An 18692-nucleotide genomic window follows, 5' to 3' on the forward strand; every position below is an offset into this window, starting at 1 on the left:
TGGCACTGCAAAACTATCAATATTTAACACATATTTAGATACACTATTTGTATCTATGTTACAACTAAAACACAAAGGAGGATGGACACAGATGATGATGGTTAGAACAGTCATACTAGTTACTTTGCATTATAAATACACACAACCACAATTATTTAATATTTTATTATTAAAAACATACAAAACATTTATTCAGATATACACACACTGCCCACATAGACAGGCCCTGAACGGATGGATTGCAGAAAGCCTCAGTCTTCATCACCAGATAACATTTGCAGTAGACATCTGAAAGCAGTGCCTAGATAGAAATGGCTTTCTATTACAGCTGCCAGTTATAACCCAAATGGACGCGTTGCAATAACAACAAACAGCACACACACAAAAGTATTCAGCATATGTCAGCAAATTATATCAACACAGATTTCATTCTGTCTTGCCAGAAATATATTCAGGGAATGTGAAGCATGTGGCTCATGGAGGTATATGAATGATCTACAAGTTGATTTTGAATTCTTACAATTAAAAGATCTCTGTAGTTCTCAAATAAATCTAGGACAGCCAAACTGTGGTACCATACTCTGGTGTATCAAGTACAATGCAATTACTTTGAGGTAATAAAGTCAGTTTTTTTTCTTTCTTTTTTTTAAGTCAATCTTCATTCAGTCATTGATTGGGTTGAGACAAGAACATGTCTGCAGTTTTAGGTGATTTAATTCAATTGGTCATGCCTTTTAGCACTGTTCTGCATGTGAGTGTGAGGACTACAGCGTTGGAAAAGTGCATGAAATTTTCTGAACACAACTGACAGAAGGCATCATTTTAAAATAACAAATCTGCAGATTGTAGAGTAGTGAAGTCCATTTTCTGATGACTTCTCCTTTTATCCTGTTGGGGACAAAACGTGTAATATTCAGAAAAGAAAAAGAGAATGTGCGTATTTGCTGTTAAAAATCTACTGATGTTACCTGTTCTGAGAAGAACACATGTCTTCTTGCATTCCTCTTCTGTTTCGTAACGGTTGTCATTTCCACCACAGCCTCCGTACCAAAACTGTGCACAGGCATTGGCCTGCTTGTCATAGTACCATTGGATGCTATAGTTTCGGCAGGTGCCTTGATCCAAGCTGAGGCTACACCGGGGATCAAGAGAAGGGTTTCCTGAAGAAAAAAGGTGTGTCAGATATGACAAATCGTATTACAATGGTTTTGTTCTATTGAAGTCTCAGTAAACCACGACAGTTATTCAGTGTGCATAATATCAGGACCATGAAGCCATCACCTTCAGGCAGGGCTGGACTCAGCACAGGTTGCAAATGTTTAGAGCTTAAAGATGAATTGGAGCCCACTGTTGACAAAGATGTTGTGGATGAAGATGTAGAAGAGGATGAAGATCTCACTGACGATGATGATGATGATGCTTTGTTAACTACAGCTACAGATCCACCAGCCCACCCCTGGGCTCTTAGGTCTAAATCTTCACCTTCATCATCCTCCACCACCTAGAGCAAGATGACAACATAAAAAAGTAACGTATTTGGAGGAATTCTGTACCATCAGCAAAGACAGTTACAACAGCATGAAAACTCAGCATGAAAACAATGACTTTTTGGCAAGGACCTGAACGGGGAGGGGATCAGCACTGATTGGCAGCGTGAAAGTGTCTCCACGTCCTCGGCTGTTGGTGCGTCTCTGATTTTGGATCTCCTCTTGGTAATTGTAGCCATTCCCATTGTTCCCAAAGCCATTGTTTCCATGAATATATCCATTATTGCCATAACCATTATGTCCATTGGCATTCTCTCCATGTCCATTGTTTCCATTAATACCATACCCACGGCCATTGTTGCCATTCCAGTGTGCATTTGTTATGTGATTGTAAATAAGGGCACCATTTTCATCTTCACAGAACTGGCTGACAAGTTTAGACTCCAGAGCTGAAAAAGGGGAATTAAGAAATGAGATACCTTCAGGCATTTGACAAACTCTCAGCTGAAAGCAAAGGGCTATATATTTTAATGACAACACTGCTGAAGTCATGATATTTACAACATTTGACTGTAATTTTCACCTGGTAGAGTGTTGAAATCATCAATGAGGTACATGTGTTCACTGTCGGGGTCAGAGGCAATGAGGTTGAGCTCTCGCAGGAACTCAGCCTGTGTAGGATCAGAGGAATTGACAATTCCCAGGGCGTACATCTCAATGTTTGCAGCATGAGCTTCCCTCACTGCTATGTCAAGTTTGACAGGTTCTCGTTTGTCAGTCTGACCATCAGTGATGACGATGGCTACTTTTCTGACTCCAGACCGAGCGCTGAAGAAAGCCTCCTGAGTGGCCTTTCTGATGGCAGTGCCAGTGTAGGTGCCTTCACCCATGTATGGTATTTTTCTGATTGCCTGCTTAACATCCTGTTTGGTCATGTATCTAGCCAAGTTAAATTCCAAATGGACGTCCAGACTGTAGAGGACTAGTCCGATTCTGGTGGCGTTGCGTCCGACTGTGGTCCGCTCCACCAACCTGGTGACAAAGTCCTTGATGATTTCAAAATTCTCGGGGCCAACGCTCTCTGAGCTGTCGATGACGAACACAAGTTCCATTGGCCTTTCTTTGCACTTGATGCCACATCCTGAAAACAATGAAATACTGTCAGTTGTCCTATACTACGTTTAACGTGATTATAGTGTTAAAACTGCACTATTATTTATTTTTATTGTAATAATGAAGCAAATAACTATGTGTAATGTGAAGTGTGTTGCTGACAATGAAGAATCAGAGAATTATCACCTGACTGCAGCTCCCTTCAGCTCTATAGTCTTTTAGCGTCTTTCAGGTCATTGTTTTGATTTTATGGCCTGTAGCTTTACTGTTTTGGCTCACTCTGATAGCATCATTTCCAGACACATCAGGCAGTGAAAAGCCCTAAAAACCCATTGCACGACCAAACCCAGAGCCAAACAGCAGACAAACACAGTTAGAGGCTCAAGATATTTTTCTCCAGAGTTTGGAGAAAAATACTGGTCTTACATTTATCAGGTGGTCAAAAACATGAATCCAAGTGAATGCTAATGCTGGTCCATGTCTGCTGGATGTGTAAATGGGCAACTATTTGCTAATAGATTCGCTTTATCAATTTTATAAGATGATAATGTGTTAATAGGTTCTACCACTGCCCCAAGTGGCCAAACTTACTTTGGCTTTACATTCATGGCACTTATCAGTTACAAGATATATAAGATCTGATTGCACATTATACATTGCCATGTCCTTTCCACTAGCTACTACCAATAAACAAGGCTTGTAGGCTTGTAGTCTTACCACAGATTTCTTTGATGAGCTTGATGATGTCCTCCCTCTGAAAAATACAAAAACCTTTATATTATATACAAATCAGTATAATTTATTGAATATTCAACCATTAGTTGAACTCATGAACTTACTGTGAGGCCTGGTTCTCCTTTTGTTCCTGGCTTCCCCTGGGATTTGAGAAAAGTTGAGAGCAATATCACTGTTTCCGTGGCATTATTTAAAATAGTTCTACCTCAATCTAATAAGATTACAAAGTAGATCAGAACTAATCTGTTTTGACAGAATACTTGCTCTCATACACTGCACATGGACTTCTTTAAAATGTCTGTTCTAGATTATGAGAGCTATGGTATCTAGTCTAATATACATACTTATGAACATTATATTCTAAAGAACCCCCCTAAATCTTACACACTTGACTTTTAAAGGTCTCTCACATTTTAGTTTTCAATTTATATGATTGATCTCATTTGCCCATTTAGTACAATACCAAGTCAAAAAGATAATATCATTTCAGAGCTGTTGAAGCCTTTTGGCTGAGACTTGAAACATCTTAATCTCCACAACTACAGGCCAAAGTGCGTCTTCAAAATTTGGCAAGAGGAAGTGAAGAGTAAGATCTGTTTTTCTTACCGCTTCACCAGGGACTCCAGAATCCCCCATGTCTCCCTTTGTACCTTTCATTCCCCTCTCACCCTGTAATCCACGATCACCCTGGAACAAGGGAAGAGTGATTCATCTGTCAGAGACCAGTTCATCAGATATCAATAAAATATTTAAAAAGATACGTGTAAATCCATCACCTTAGCTCCAGAAAATCCGTCTCCTTGAGGCCCTCTAGGCCCAGTCATACCTTGAGATCCTGGCTCACCCTGAAATTAGATTTTAGTTTTACGGAATCACACAGTGTTCCTGGCTCTCTGTAGATCATAAATCATTGCTGTATTTTGTCCTGCAGCTAGTTTGTCAGGCAGTTCCGTTGTGTAACGTATCACCACCAATTAAGTACATCATATTGCTTCACTGTTACAGTATGTGAACAAATGTGAATTAATCCTGATTATTAAGAGCGTGAAACAGCACTAAAACAGTGGTAAAATTCACCTTTGGGCCTTGAATGCCTTCTCCTGGAGGTCCATTTGGACCAGGAGGCCCTGGCCTCCCAACATTACCCTGAAAACAAATGTTTAAAGTAATCAGACTGCTGGTTTATGAAAAAAGAAACACATTAACATATAGTAAATTATCATTGTACAACCTCTAACCTCATACACTGTAAAAGTTTCATTTGTGTGGTTACCTGCTATGATTCAGATTTTATTATTATAATTAGATCAAGCTGTTTGTTTGATAAGCTTACTTACAGGTGGTCCTTGGAAGCCCTCTCCAGGTGGGCCAGGTAAACCTGGCAATCCTCTAAAGCCAATGTCACCCTGAAACACACATGGAATAATCAAATGCACTGTGAGCATCCCCATACAGACATACAAATGTAAAAAACAGACAAACATGTGAACACGAACTTTGGGACCAGGAATTCCTATTCCCTCTGTGCCCGGTTCGCCTGGTAAGCCTGGTAAACCTGGAGGACCCTAAAATAAGTACATAAAATAAGTTTAGGCAATGCCACTTTACAGAGTAGTTACTGGTTACAGAATTTTATGATGTGCAAAATATCGTACAAATATGTACAAACCACAGGGCCGGGGAGGCCTTCGCCTTTTGGACCAACTGGACCTGGTAAACCCTGATGACCACGTTCACCCTGGTTCAACAAAATTTAGTGGTGAAGATCATCAATATTATACTGATTGGAACAATATGGTTAATAAATGTTCTAAAAACACTCTATATTCTGAGGTGCTTACCTTTGGACCAGGTATTCCATGGCCTGTTTCCCCAACAGGACCGGAGGGACCAGCAGGGCCTACATCACCCTGGAGATAAGGCACAATGTTGAATAGTGGCAGCAATTTTTTTGAATACTCTCTAGCAATTCCTCTGGCTCCCTGCTTCATGTCTACTTCGGTGCCAAGAGCTATGTCAAGAGACAGTTTAATGATATGTTTATGTACCTTTGGACCTGATATGGACCGTCCCGGCTGCCCTGACATGCCCTGCTGGCCTGGTATTCCACGCTCACCCTGAAAGGAGAGAGTTGGCAAGAGACTTAAGATCCAACTCATGCTCGTCCTTATGTTAACAATACGGGTGCTGCCAACAACCTGCAGAGGACTTGTTTTTTGGCTCTATTCAAAGATTGGGTTAGTTTGGCATGCATCTTCAACAGGAAGATAGTCCTCAGAGTGGAAAGTGGAATGAGGCTGCTTATATAAATTCATCAAGGAAGTTATCACACTACAATTAAAAACTTGTTCCATTAATTTTTACCTTTGGTCCAGAGGGTCCTGAGATTCCAGGAGGTCCATGTAATCCACGGATGCCCCTCAGTCCCTGGTCACCCTAGAAGGATTACAGCTCTCATCATTTGATTCTCATTTGTTGTCAAAAAAATTCTGAACTAGACAAGGATATATAACATTGAGAATACCTTCTCTCCTTGAATTCCAATTCCTTGTGCTCCATCAGGACCTCTTAAACCAGGTAAACCAGGCTCCCCCTAAGAGAGGAGAGGAAGATGACAAGTAAAAACAATCTTGTTCTAACAAAATTGGCCTATGAAGTGGAAATTTCCCACAGAATTAGCATAATGTGCATTACCTTCTGCCCTGGAGCTCCATCTTCTCCTGGAAGACCAGGCAGGCCGCCTGAACCAGATGCTCCAGGCTCTCCCTGTAGCAGTTCAGTGGTGTTATTTGACTTTTGATAGATTTAGCACAACGAAATTGACTTGTTTGGTGCAGGGCATGCATTTTCTTACCTTTGGACCAGGCTCACCAATGCCCCTCTCTCCTGGAGCTCCCTGCTCTCCTGGTAAACCTTGGTCTCCCTAGCAGGATGAGATCAATCATTTTAAAAAACACTCTCTTGAATTGGCATGCTCCACAATGAAGTGAGAGGACAGTACTGAAGTGTAAAGCTAGGCTGACCTGGAATCAAAGTCAGAACCTAGTGTGTTTGGTGACAATGTTTGTGGTAACCACTGTGCCAGTCTGACCATACAAGCACTGCATGCAATCTTGCATTTCAAACAGTAAGTGACTGAACAAACCTTAGATCCAGGTAAACCCTCTCCTGTAAGTCCTCTGGTTCCTGGTGGACCTCTTGGACCCTCTATTCCCTGTACAGTAATTAACATTAGAGGGCTGTCAGTGCAGAGGATCCCACTCCCCTATGTACAGTATGTCAGTGTGACAAAGGGAAAACATAGAAGAAGGTATTTTGCTGACCTTCTCTCCCTGTATGCCCACTCCTGTTGGTCCAGGTGACCCTGTAAGACCTGGAGGCCCCAATTCACCCTGGAAGCAAAACACCATAGTCAGTTTAATACTTAAGTATCAGTTATCTTTGACTCACTTGACCATATAGGTGTCCATATGTTATCCCTATAATCAATATCCCAATATTTGAACTTCTACTATTATGACTTTGATTCTCTTTGTCTCATTTTTCATTCATTGTAATTGTGCACATGACAAATAAAGAACTTCAATCTAGCAAGAGGATGTCAATAAAAACAAAAGCCCGCAATATATTACAGATCTTCAGCAAGGTTTAATGATCTTCCCAGTTAGACATCATTTTCACTGTAGATGACAGAAGATCGGATAATTATGGAACCAGTAAAAAGATTGTACAGAACAACATTATTCATGCTTTTCAGGACTAACATCTGCCAATCAAATACTGTCATTGCCTTCCCATCTGTTCCCCAGTCACCATCACCTGCCTGCATACACCTGCCCCTCATTCCCCCATCAGTCACTTAATGTGTACATACACACACGCACGCACGCACGCACGCACGCACGCACGCACGCACGCACGCACGCACGCACACACACACACACACACACACACACAACCCTAATTCCCCAAGTTGAGATGCTACGTGTGCTGATCCTTTTTGACATGTACTCAATTGAAAACAGTACAAAGATAACATTATGGCTTTGGCTGTATCCCCTGAAGACCCCTCGTGTTTTCCCTTTCCTCGTCTTCCCAGTGCTCGGCTGTCTGTTTCCCTCTTTATGTCTTGTATGTGTGTGTGTTGGCGTGTGTGTCACTTTGTACACCTGTCTGCAATCAGCTCATCACTCCTGCCAGTCTGCACACCTGCCTCCTGCAATTGTTAATTCTAAGCAGTCAATGCTGGTAGACCTCAGACTTCTTCAGGCCATGAGAGCAATTGCTCTCTTTTGGAAAAATATGCCCTCTGTGATCTTATGGTTAAAGGAGACTCCAATCTGCTTTGCTTTAGAGAGATTGAAGGCATCTTGAAGCCTGGATGATATTTGGGTTTCCTTGTGGATTTCACCAGAGCCTTTGTTGTGCAGATTTGAGTGTTCGCAGAATATTTGTTAGAAGATAAATTTATAACCCACCTTTTCTCCTTTGATTCCTGCACCCTGCTGTCCCCTTGGCCCCCTCGGTCCAGGAAGCCCCCGATCCCCCTGTGGAACAAAATCAGGTGATCTCTGTTGGTTACATCACAGCCACTTGCTATTGGACCACAGCCAAGTCTGCATTGTTCTCAGTGAAGAGAGCATGGAAGAGGAGCATGTTGGCTCCTGTTGTGATTGATAAAAACAAAAAAGATCGTACACACAAGGAATGGAACTGTTTTTTCTTCATGGCATTTTTTGACTACATGCTTCTTTAACTTTTTCCATTATTGGTGAATTATGAGGTGAAGAGGTTGCTGGTGGGAGCAGCCTGAGTAACATGCAAGTGTCATGAAATTCAGACACAATTTTTTTTACAAGAGGTACAAGTTAGCAGAGGAGCAAAATGTAGAAGAGCTAGGAAGTCTGGTGCAAGTCAAACAGAGGTGTAGTAGCTTGAGGACATTTTCCATATTCATTTTCCAAGAGCTCTCTTAAACAAATAGAAGTAAAAGCGTACGTCAATGTCTTTGAAAAGAGTCCTCAACAGCCACATAAATGCTCCTCCCATGGTCATTTTTACTTACAAGTTCTGTCTTGTAGGAGGGTATTGATGCAATTTATTTTACTTGCATTAATCTCACATCACTGTGGTTAGATTTTTTCTGTGCTACTGCACAGTAAGACATGCTGTCAAAAATAACCTCCATGCATACACCCAGCAATTCTTCCTATCTCCTTTTGAATGGAGAATTTCAGTATGGAGTCTTTGGTAAAATATATGTAGCGCAGCATGTTGCAGCATGGGGGGAAAATACTGTTTTTACAGGTTCAACAACGGAGTGAATAGAAACGCTACAGTGAACACCTGAGTTATGAATCAGTGAGCTGGAACAGAGTGAGGTCTGGTTTTGACAGATGTGGGCCATGAACTGCAGAAAGACCCAGATACACGTACAAAGTGATCTTACAATTCACTCTAAAACATCAGTAAGAAGGTCGCTACAAGGTGTGTTTTCATTAGTGTATTTTTGGATCTGAGATTTTTATCTATTAGTAACACTGGCCACACATATGACATTGACTACAGCTTATATTTTAGTAACTGATTCATGCAATGTTTATGCGAATAGGTTTTGAACTTGGTGAAAATGAAAGTATTAAATTAATTAAAATGGATAATTTGGACTAAGTGGTCATAAACTTGCTGCAAACATATTTAGAAATTGAGTTCTGCTTTTCAAAGGATGTCTGCAGCCCCTAATTTTACATTGTCATCAGGTTGACATCACATTCAGCATAGGAGCAACACAGAAGCAAACACAGACATGTAAAATCACTCAGCAGCATCAACCTTTGATATAACTGAATGATAAGCAGAGCTCTTTGGTTCCTCTCCAGCAGGGGATCTTTGTTGCATTTCATCTCCACTGATCTCTACCAATGAGTCTAGTCTACCATGAATTTCCATCAGGAAAATGCCAAATCAGTGACCTGAGCGAGTGTTAGAGCAGTAAGTTCTGGTTCTTTACTCACTTCTTTAATTTAATTCTAACGGCTTCTGTAATTAAGATGTTCAGATTTAACTTTTTTTTTGCAGAATATACCCTAACCCCAACCCTCTTGGTGATCTACCCTATAGAAAACATTAACAAAGCATTGTGGTAGGTTCTCATTTTTACCTGCACGCTGTTACAATTGTTTTGATATTTTCTCTGATGATAGACTCAGAATAATACCTTTGCTCCAGGAAATCCCTCACCATGGGGTCCTCTCTCTCCTTGAACACCTTGTGGTCCTTGAGGTCCCTATAAACAAAGCCAGATTGTCCAGTATGTCACCAAAACAGCACTCGCGTCAAAGGACCTGATGGGCTTTCTGTACAGGTCACATTTGTCACTGAAAGGAATATGGACATCACAGACACGCAAACATTCAACAATTTGCCACAGCACAGACTCATTTTCTTCATAACTTACAGAAAGGCCAGGTTCACCCATGCCTGGAGGACCTGGAGGACCCGATCGGCCTGGGAATCCCATGTCACCCTGTAGATTTATATAGAAACTTAAGTTAGTTACAGAAACCCAAAGAAATTCACATAGCAAACAAACACAAAGTACAGCAGCATTTACTTTTGGTCCAGGTAGTCCAATGCCAGTTTCCCCCTGAATTCCTGGAGGGCCAGCTGGGCCACGTTCACCCTGTGATGACAAACATGATAACACTTAACACACAACATCCTTTAAAATTGCTTATCTATCTTATCTCTCTCTGTCTGATGTATTTCATTAATGTGCACACATAAGATGCTCCTTGCTGTAAATCTTTGAGGTGTTGTGTGTACTAAATGGGGTAGTGGGCAAAATATTTGATCTTTCCTTGCAGGTTAGGACAGATTAGACCTAAACTTCAAAGTGTGGATTAACTACAATATCTGCTTGGTGTTCAGGGGACTTTTATCTAAAACATAAAAGGAAAACAGCAATGCCTTCCATAAAGAGACATAATCATTTAGCCTGTTTTAACAGGATGTAACAGTTTGTGCCATTTCATATGAATTTAACTTGAATGATTAACTTTTTTAGGGACCTAGCACAAATTATGCTACACAGGTACCACAAAGAGTCATGTTAACCTTTGCAAATGCTTTCTACATGTCCTCACATGGTGAGACACTGAGCATACACTGACTTTCCATGTATGTTATTAACTGCAGGCCTTGTTGGAGAAGCTGTCGATGCTGTAGGCACTTCCTAGTCTGTATTTAGAAACAGGATACAAGCCATTTGGAGAACCTGTAGTGAGATTTTTTGCTGATGGTTCATCCTTGTTCTGGTAATGATGGGGCAGACTCTGGCTTGTTGCCAAATGTTCACACAGGGGTCCATTAAAAGACAAACAGGCCTCTGTGCTCATGGTAAAGACCGGGGTGGTGAAGGTCTAACCTCTTGTTTAGACTTATCAAAAAGGAAATGTAAAGGTCACAGCAGATGTGCGTGATGAGTAAGCAAAAGTTGTTTAAAAGGGGCTGACCTGCTTTCCCTGAGGGCCCTCTGGTCCAATGTCTCCATGTGGTCCTGGTAACCCCTGGCCAGAGAAAACATACAATCATAAATAAAATATCCACAAACATTTGGACATGTGTGTTTGTGTGTCAGTCTGTAAGGTTAAGAGGAACTATATGTTATAATGTGTTGATTTCTGCAGCTATTATCTATAAGGGGTTTTCCTTGTACACAGTATCCTTAAGACATACAGCAGTGGATCCAGATACAGAATGTCATACAAGCTTAAAAGTATACCTGAGTACCCCATCTATCAAAGACAAGCTCTAAAAACACACGAATTGCAACTTGTACCCCTAAAATATTGCTTACCTGCAGACCTCTTAATCCTCTTCCACCAGCTGAACCCTCAGGACCCTGAAGCACATCACAGAGGGAACAGAAGATCAAACACAGTGTCAACACTAAGCAGGAATTATTAAACTGAAAACACAAAATCTTTATTGTGTGGTGTCAACAGTGCTGTCATACCCTGTCTCCTTTTATTCCTGGAGTCCCACACTCACCCCTCTCACCCTGTGTAGAAATTACAAGCATTGCTATTACACAGAATTGATTCAAACAAAATAAAATGTTATCATTGCCATTAATCTAAATTACATACCTTCTCTCCTTTGTAGCCTGGTTTTCCCTGCAAACAAAATCAGTGAGGTGTTATCTGTAAACGGACTACAGAGACAGTAATGAATAATAATACTGATCATCAGTAGAGACATTTACCTCAGCGCCTTCTCGCCCAGGTAGACCACTTAGTCCTGCTTCACCCTGATGTGACAGAAAGAACACTGTCTTAATATATCTATGAACGAACTGAACTGAAAAGTAATGTTTAAAAGCCCTATAAGCCCAAAAGATTTGCTGTAATTCATCAATAATATCCTAATAGCACTTAGGTAGAAAAAGCTTACAATGGAATTTATTTGATGGATTTTAAGACAGGAGTTAAATTGATGACTACATATCTGGCATGTGTACAGTATGCACATTTAGTTACTCTTTACTCCTGGAAAATTTACAGCTGGTCATGTTTAAATTTATAAGCAAAAAAATTTCGTCTTAAAAATAAAATAGAAATATTTAGCTAAGGTCATTCCCACAAATGTACATAATAATTTATGATCATGGATTTTAATTAACATAAATAAAGTCCATGTGAACCACTGTTTATGATTACAATTTTCAATTTACAGATATCAGATGACCCAGTTCAGGAAGCCAGACAACTTTTTCCAAAACTGAAACAAAGAATTCAGCTGTGGGGCACTCAGGAATTATTATGTAACTCCTGAAAGACCCCCTGAGCAAAGACATTCATAGTCCATATGTCCATCTGAAAGCACGCACCTTTTGCCCTTTAAGCCCCGGGGCTCCATCATCTCCAGGGCGACCTTTTTTCCCCTGGAAAAAGGAGAGATTTGATTTACTTTATTGACATTTTACTACCTTCTTCATGTGCACTAAAATATATTTTTTTCTACAGATGGGCATTGTTTGAGGAAGACAGAGGGGGAAAGTAACTGGACTGATGTCTGAATGCATATTATACATGTGCTTATGGATGTGACAGCTGACAGTTGATGCCATTGGTGAGCATGATGCGTCTTGTCCACAGGGCCAGGGGGTCGTTGTCTAGAGCTGCACCTGGACAGCATGTGTCAGTTGCTATCCACCCGAAATTGCTAGTTTGTGACCATTAAACTAATGAGAGCAATTATGAAAGCCTCTTAGTCTGAGTGTAAGAATTCAAAGAATCTCTCTGAGGAGAAAGCACCTGGTTAATAGCCTCACAGCTGCCTGTCAGCAACATGATTATCTGCCAGGTTGCTGGAAAGCCTGAGCTGAGCTGTCTATTATCTAATGAGGAGAGGGGTTGAAGTGGGAGTTTGCATATGGGTGAGACTGTGTGAGCAGGTGAGGATCAGTTCCTGCAGTTCCTCTATCCCAGCTAACCGACCAAGGCAGTGGGGGTTGTATGTGAGATTTATGTTGGTGGTTTTATAGGGAGTGGAGCTTTAAAATCTGGTGCCTCAGGTTTCCATGGGGGTCATCTTATGTTAAATGAGAAATGCACAATAACTGACTGAGACTGAGAACAAAGAGTTACAACAAACATATTTCTCTGGGAATTTGCAGACCACTGTAACCTGTTGCCATAGGTTTGGCTTAAGAATCTGGGACAGGACCACCTATGTACATACTCTGTGTGTGCAAATGCCTGCAAGCTATATTGGGGGTGGGGGGCAGCAAGGAGTTGGCCTGATTGTTAATAATTACCATTTCTAAAGCATTGTGTTAGCTGTCTATGCACAAGATTTCAGGAATGCATCGTTCTGACAAATTGACTTGTGACACTCAAAAGGAAACTACTCTTCGGCTGTTGGAATATTTGGAGAAGTTTGAGGCTAAATACTCACCGCAGGCCCATTTGACCCCCTCTCTCCCTTCTCACAAGTGCACCTCTGAGCCAAAGGGCACTTCAAAAGAAAAAAGACATGTTGCTACGCTGTCAAGAATGTCATTTTATAGTCACAGTGGGCACTTTCACCTTCACCTGGTAATTACACATTACTGAATGTGAAAAGATTCTGCATATGAATTGTCTCGTTCAATACTCACGCCTTCATCAGCCAAGCCAGTCTGCAAAGAAAAGGAAAGTTGATAAATATCCGACAGAATTTGAACTGTAGTAATATTGCAGTCCATATTGAGATTTGCTTAGTCATTGCTAAGCGATGGAATTTGGTTGTGATCATTTAATGTAGCATAATAAATGAAAATAAGACTGCTTCAAACAAACAGCAGTTCTGCAAAACCAAAGGAAAAGTCAGTTACAACTGAAAGAGGAGAAACTGATAAAGACAAATAACATTCCAGAATACGTCAATGTTGAGAACAACTTTTTAAGAATGATAAGAATGATGAGCGAGTGTCAGAGGAGTCACGGTGTCGTAGAATGCAAGTCATGTGTTACTGTATAGAGAATATAGCTGTTTAAACCCAGCTATAAGGAATGTGAAGTTGCATAACAAACAATCTTTTCTGAAAGCGACAAAAAGAGTGGTAGAGAAAATCCTTTTGGATATGCTTGTGCAGATGTCAAACAGTATTTTTCTAAAGCTGTGTAAAAAGCTTATGATCCAGAGCTGCCATCGACATTCTTTCATTTGCTTCTCAAAAGCATTGTCATCATTCCCTCTACATACAAATACCTGAACAAGCCTGTCCATGTGTCAGCTCTGAAGAGATGCTTATTCAAAGCAAATACATCACTTTTCTTCTCAGTGTTGTCTACTGAAAGGCAAGGTAGTCTACTCACAATCTCAGTGATGATATTTTCAACAATGTCTTTGTCCTGTAAATTGTGGAGGAAGTGGGAGGCGGGGGGGCTGGCGATCAGACGGAGTTGGGCTACGTTGGCTGGCTCATTGGCTGCGCGGGTGATGCCCAAAGTAAAGAATTTGATGCCCTGGTTCTTGGCATCAGCAACAGCAGAGAAAAGGTCAGGGTTCCTCGGGTGGGATATCCCGTCTGTGAGCAGCACAGCCACTCTGATGCTGCCAGGGCTGGATTCCTCCAGGTAGAGCTTGGTCACGTTGGTGATGGCGAAGGTCGTATAGGTGCCGTGCCCAATGTAGATGATGGGAGCTATGCGGGTCTTGAAGTTCTCTGTGCCTTTCCAGTCTCTGAAGGTTTGCTCTGTGATAACGTGACTGCTGTACTGCAGCAGAGCCACCCTCAAGCTCAGGCTGCGGCCAGTCTGCAGCCGTACCCCTTGCAGTCTGTCCACCACATTCATAGCAAACTGCTTTTCCTGCTCATGATTGTCCTTGGCACTCTCTGAGCTGTCCAACAGGAAGGAGAGCTCCAAGCTGCAGTCCTCATCTAGGATGGCTGTGTGCACACACAACAGGGTGAGGGACTCTCTATTATTTCTTGTTTTACAAGTGTTATGGTTTGACTTAATGTCAAAATGAGGCATTTTGCAATTTTACAAATGTAGGTCTTCACACAGAGGAAAAAAACTATAGCTCAGCACAATCAGACTAAGACACGAAAAAATTCAAGCTAACATTTTTTTGGTGTTGTCATATTTTGATTATTGTACTTTCAATTAATTTTCTTACCTTGTCCATCATGAATGTTTGCAGCCAGAGGTTTTGCCTTGGATTTCTTGTTAGTCTTCCTCTCTTCATAAAGGTCTTGGGCCCAGACACTGGTCAGTGCTGTGACCAGCAGCACTGACGTAAAGGAGGGGAGCATCCTTATCCCAACTACAGAGAAAAAATAGCAACGTACAATTCAAAATCAATCAGTGTTACTGTCTGCAAAAGTAGTTTTTGCATCAAATCAATGTCAAGAAGAAGAAGGTTTGATGTTAAAAGCCAGACTAAACTGCTGAATATCATTCTGTTTTGAAGTCGAGTATATCCTTAAATTGTCTTCACATCAACTCACAGTCCAACTTCCTTTGGAAATGCTCCAGTTCTTAGTATTTCGCTGTTCTGTTTTGATTGCAGCCCAAAATGCAGCCCAAACAGACAGCAGCAACAGCAGAGGACCAGCATGCACAGTGAGGTCCAGTTAAATCACTGATTGTGCAGCAGTAGTGTCAGTCATTCTGTGGAGCAGAGAGTGAGAGACCCTGAGACAGTCACTCCTCTTTTAAAAGGAGGCACCAACGAGGCCAAGTCCCATGGAGCTTTGCCAAGACTCCCACTCTGCCCTCAGGGCAGGGGAAGGCTGCCGGGATATGTTTCCAACAATGAAGCCATGTTGTGTGTGTTTGCTGAAATTTGTATGTTACTCTTGTTTTTATAGAAAAGTTACAGAACCTAAAAATTTGGCGTAGAGTCTGGTGTATCTCCATTGCAAAACAAATCTGTCAATTGAGTGAGTAAAGCTTTAAGAAAACACAGATACAAACTACAAAAAGCTTACATCTAAATAAGATAGCACTTAGACATAATTGCAACAATGAAATATGGTTAAAAGCATTTTAAGAGTTGATGTGACAAGCGGTATTGATGCCAGTATAAATTCCACACGTAGGGCTTTGTTAAGGTTAGAGTCCTAATGGCAAAGGCCTGGTCACCTTTGGTCTCTGCCCTGGACTTTGGAATGACCATAACAGCCTTGCCTGAGGATAAACAGTTAAAACGTCAGAAATTTTATAAATCAATTAGAAAATTAGCAAGCAGTCATGTAGAGATGCTAGAAAAGGGGAAAGGGAGCCTATTCTGTTTTAGTGAAGAAATAGCAGATGACCACAGTATTCTCAACAGAAACCTCAGCTGGACCAATTTGGGCTAACTTTATGGCAGTTAGCAAAAGGATAAAAACGCTACAATATCTCTGGAATACCACCCAGAGAGTTGAATAAGTAATGCACATAAAGCTCCCTTTTTAGATTAGAAATAAGTCTAAAGAGAGCAGTTAGTATGAGGGCCACAGTAACCTCTAACAATGCCTAAGAATACCTTCTGGTGTCTAGTGTGATTTGTCTCTTTTAATAATGCTTTTATGAAAAAGGGAGTTGCAACCAGTGGGCAAGTGACATGTAATATATCATTCACAAAATCAACAATTGCAAGCTGTAGGTGGCGACGCAGCCTTCCAGACCCTGAAAGATGGCCATCTGACCATTGACTGTAGGAGGTGACCTTGCTCCTCCTGGTGTGGTTTAAAGATGGGGCTGGTCCTGTACAGACTGGCTGAGGATTTGTGGTGTTTTTTTTTTTGCCTGCTGTGTTGGAGGTGAGGAGGCTTTGTATTGCAAAGCCCCAGGCAAGAAGCGATCAGAGGAGACTTTCTGACACAAAGGAATGTTGCATTGAATAATGGCTTGGCAAAATCTACCCCGTCACTTTACACCACGATGAATGACAGCCGTTCATAGTGTTCCTATATGCTGCTGCAACACTGTGGAAATGACGAAGTCAGGCAGGCTGTCTTTCATGCGTGTCCATCAGTGACTGAATACTTCTGTTAAGATTCCCCATTATGTTTGTGACTACTAGTGATTACAGAAGATTAGAACTATTGAATCAAACATTTTAGACCTGTGATAAAACACCACTGTGCTGAAGAGATGATAACTGTGACTGTGGTATTACAGGCCCAATGGGGTGGGGAAATAACTTCCATACAGACCAGCTGAATCAGAATGATATAGTACATTTATACTAAATGAATGACAAAGTGTATTTTTGCTGTACTTTCTTCTTATTAATTGTGGTGTTTTTCAATTGTTAGGTTCAGCTGCAAGACACAAGGATTACAGAAATTTAGGTTAAAGAAACAGTAAATATTAGGTTTAAAGGTTTTCTTTAATTGCATCCATCACTGTGAATAGGCAAAATCTCAAAGAAATGTGAAATACACACTATACAGACACATAGAAATGCACTCTAAAATAAAACTGACTTCTTGCTTAATGACAACATGAAAGATAACCTACTTTTTACTTTTTGGGCATAGTTTACACTTCTTGAATCCAGCTATGTGCAGTTTTTCAACATTACAATACAATTCAAATGAAATGTGATCATAAAACTATGGGGAAAATATGCCATGTAGCAGTTGTGTGGCAATAGTGCAAATACTCCAACGGGATGGATTATAAAACACAAGTACTCTGTACTCTGGTCCTCTCGAACAGAAGGGGAGAATGTAAGTGTATGTACAGTATATGACCTGCAACAACAGCCTCCTAAATTGCTCTTATTTTGAGTGATATTATGGTGGTTTTATTTACCACATTAATAACAACGTGAATATCATGAAATAAATGAACACTAATGCAATATCATCAAGCAGCATGGAGGTGGCAGCAAAAGCTGAACCAGAAATCAGAGAAACCCCGCTGGATGGGTGCCCGGGGTGTGTTGGGCAGTGCTGCCTTCTTTCGGTCACAGAGGGGACAGTCCACGCATGCTCAGACAGGCTCTTGGGTTGTGCCGTGCAGGATCGTCCATAGCTGTGTGTGCCATATGGCTGCCACCGCTGTGCGTTGCCATGGATACAAAATGTAATGGTACACACATCACTCATGAGAAGCTCTTTTCTCGCTGTCTTGTCAGTGCTGTGCCATGTGGCTTCTGTTTTTACAATGTAATCTCTTACCATTCAGATGAGTGACATGGCCAAGTGTGTCCACTTTATAATAAAGTCGTGTTTATTTCATGTTAGGATACATTAAAATCTGGAAGCTTTAAATTGTGAACTGTGCAATTTTTCAGAGATTTGTGGCGATGCACAGTATTTTGAACATCTAAAAATACACATACACAATAAGGAAACTGAACTTAGTGTGTTTTGTGCTGATAATGGTTGTATATCTTTCTTTCTTTCTTTCTTTCTTTCTTTCTTTCTTTCTTTCTTTCTTTCTTTCTTTCTTTCTTTCTTTCTTTCTTTCTTTTTTCTGTACAGGGTTACTTCACTTCAGTGTAGGCTGTGCTGTTTGGGGCAGCTGCCCCTCAATGAGGTGGTCCTGCAAGTGTTTCTCCTCGCCGAACCAACGCACACTAATTGCCCATTATATGTCCACCTTGTTTTCATTTTCTGACTTTTTTCTATTGCTCTGTTTGGAGGAACACTAATCCATGTGATGTTATAGAGAAATTGTCAGGAGAGTGGACATTTCAGTAATGTTTGAATGTTTTCATTTTCAACATTTTGAGCAAATTTCTCATACATTTTTTTGTTTGCTTTTATGAATCTTTGCAATTTGGGGGGGAGAGGAGGATGACAGCCAAGCTGTCCTCCATGACAGACAGATTCCCACCCACTCCAACACACACTCACTGCACTGA

General features: G+C 41.0%; 1 protein-coding gene across 1 annotated transcript; it reads right to left on the minus strand.

Annotated features, from left to right (window-relative positions):
• Positions 1-883: 883 nt before the first annotated feature.
• On the minus strand, positions 884-15152 carry col28a2a (collagen, type XXVIII, alpha 2a). The gene is made up of 35 exons (XM_070976549.1): positions 15006-15152; positions 14198-14772; positions 13498-13518; positions 13296-13355; positions 12226-12279; positions 11602-11646; positions 11486-11512; positions 11353-11397; positions 11194-11238; positions 10850-10903; positions 9949-10017; positions 9793-9861; positions 9553-9621; positions 7814-7882; positions 6659-6727; positions 6481-6549; positions 6190-6258; positions 6030-6101; positions 5860-5928; positions 5700-5771; positions 5384-5452; positions 5177-5245; positions 5005-5073; positions 4832-4900; positions 4673-4741; positions 4413-4481; positions 4112-4180; positions 3942-4022; positions 3440-3475; positions 3318-3354; positions 2071-2628; positions 1620-1936; positions 1282-1501; positions 969-1160; positions 884-888 (listed from the first exon to the last, which is right to left on the minus strand). The coding sequence occupies exons 1-35, from the start codon at positions 15139-15141 to the stop codon at positions 884-886; spliced, it is 3687 nt and encodes a 1228-aa protein (XP_070832650.1). The 5' UTR covers positions 15142-15152.
• Between the last annotated feature and the right edge of the window lie 3540 nt (positions 15153-18692).

The sequence above is a fragment of the Chaetodon trifascialis genome, chromosome 12, assembly GCF_039877785.1.
Source record: "Chaetodon trifascialis isolate fChaTrf1 chromosome 12, fChaTrf1.hap1, whole genome shotgun sequence".
Lineage (NCBI taxonomy): Eukaryota > Metazoa > Chordata > Actinopteri > Chaetodontiformes > Chaetodontidae > Chaetodon > Chaetodon trifascialis.

Bases quoted from the DNA above. Each gene is read 5' to 3' on its own strand.
- col28a2a (XM_070976549.1), bottom strand. From the start codon at position 15,141: ATGCTCCCCTCCTTTACGTCAGTGCTGCTGGTCACAGCACTGACCAGT. The intron at 11,398-11,485 runs GTATGTAATTTA...ATTTCTACACAG, and splicing joins CAGGCTACAAAGGAGAGAAG to GGTGAGAGGGGTGAGTGTGG. The intron at 1,502-1,619 runs GTCCTTGCCAAA...ATCTTGCTCTAG, and splicing joins CTGATCCCCTCCCCGTTCAG to GTGGTGGAGGATGATGAAGG.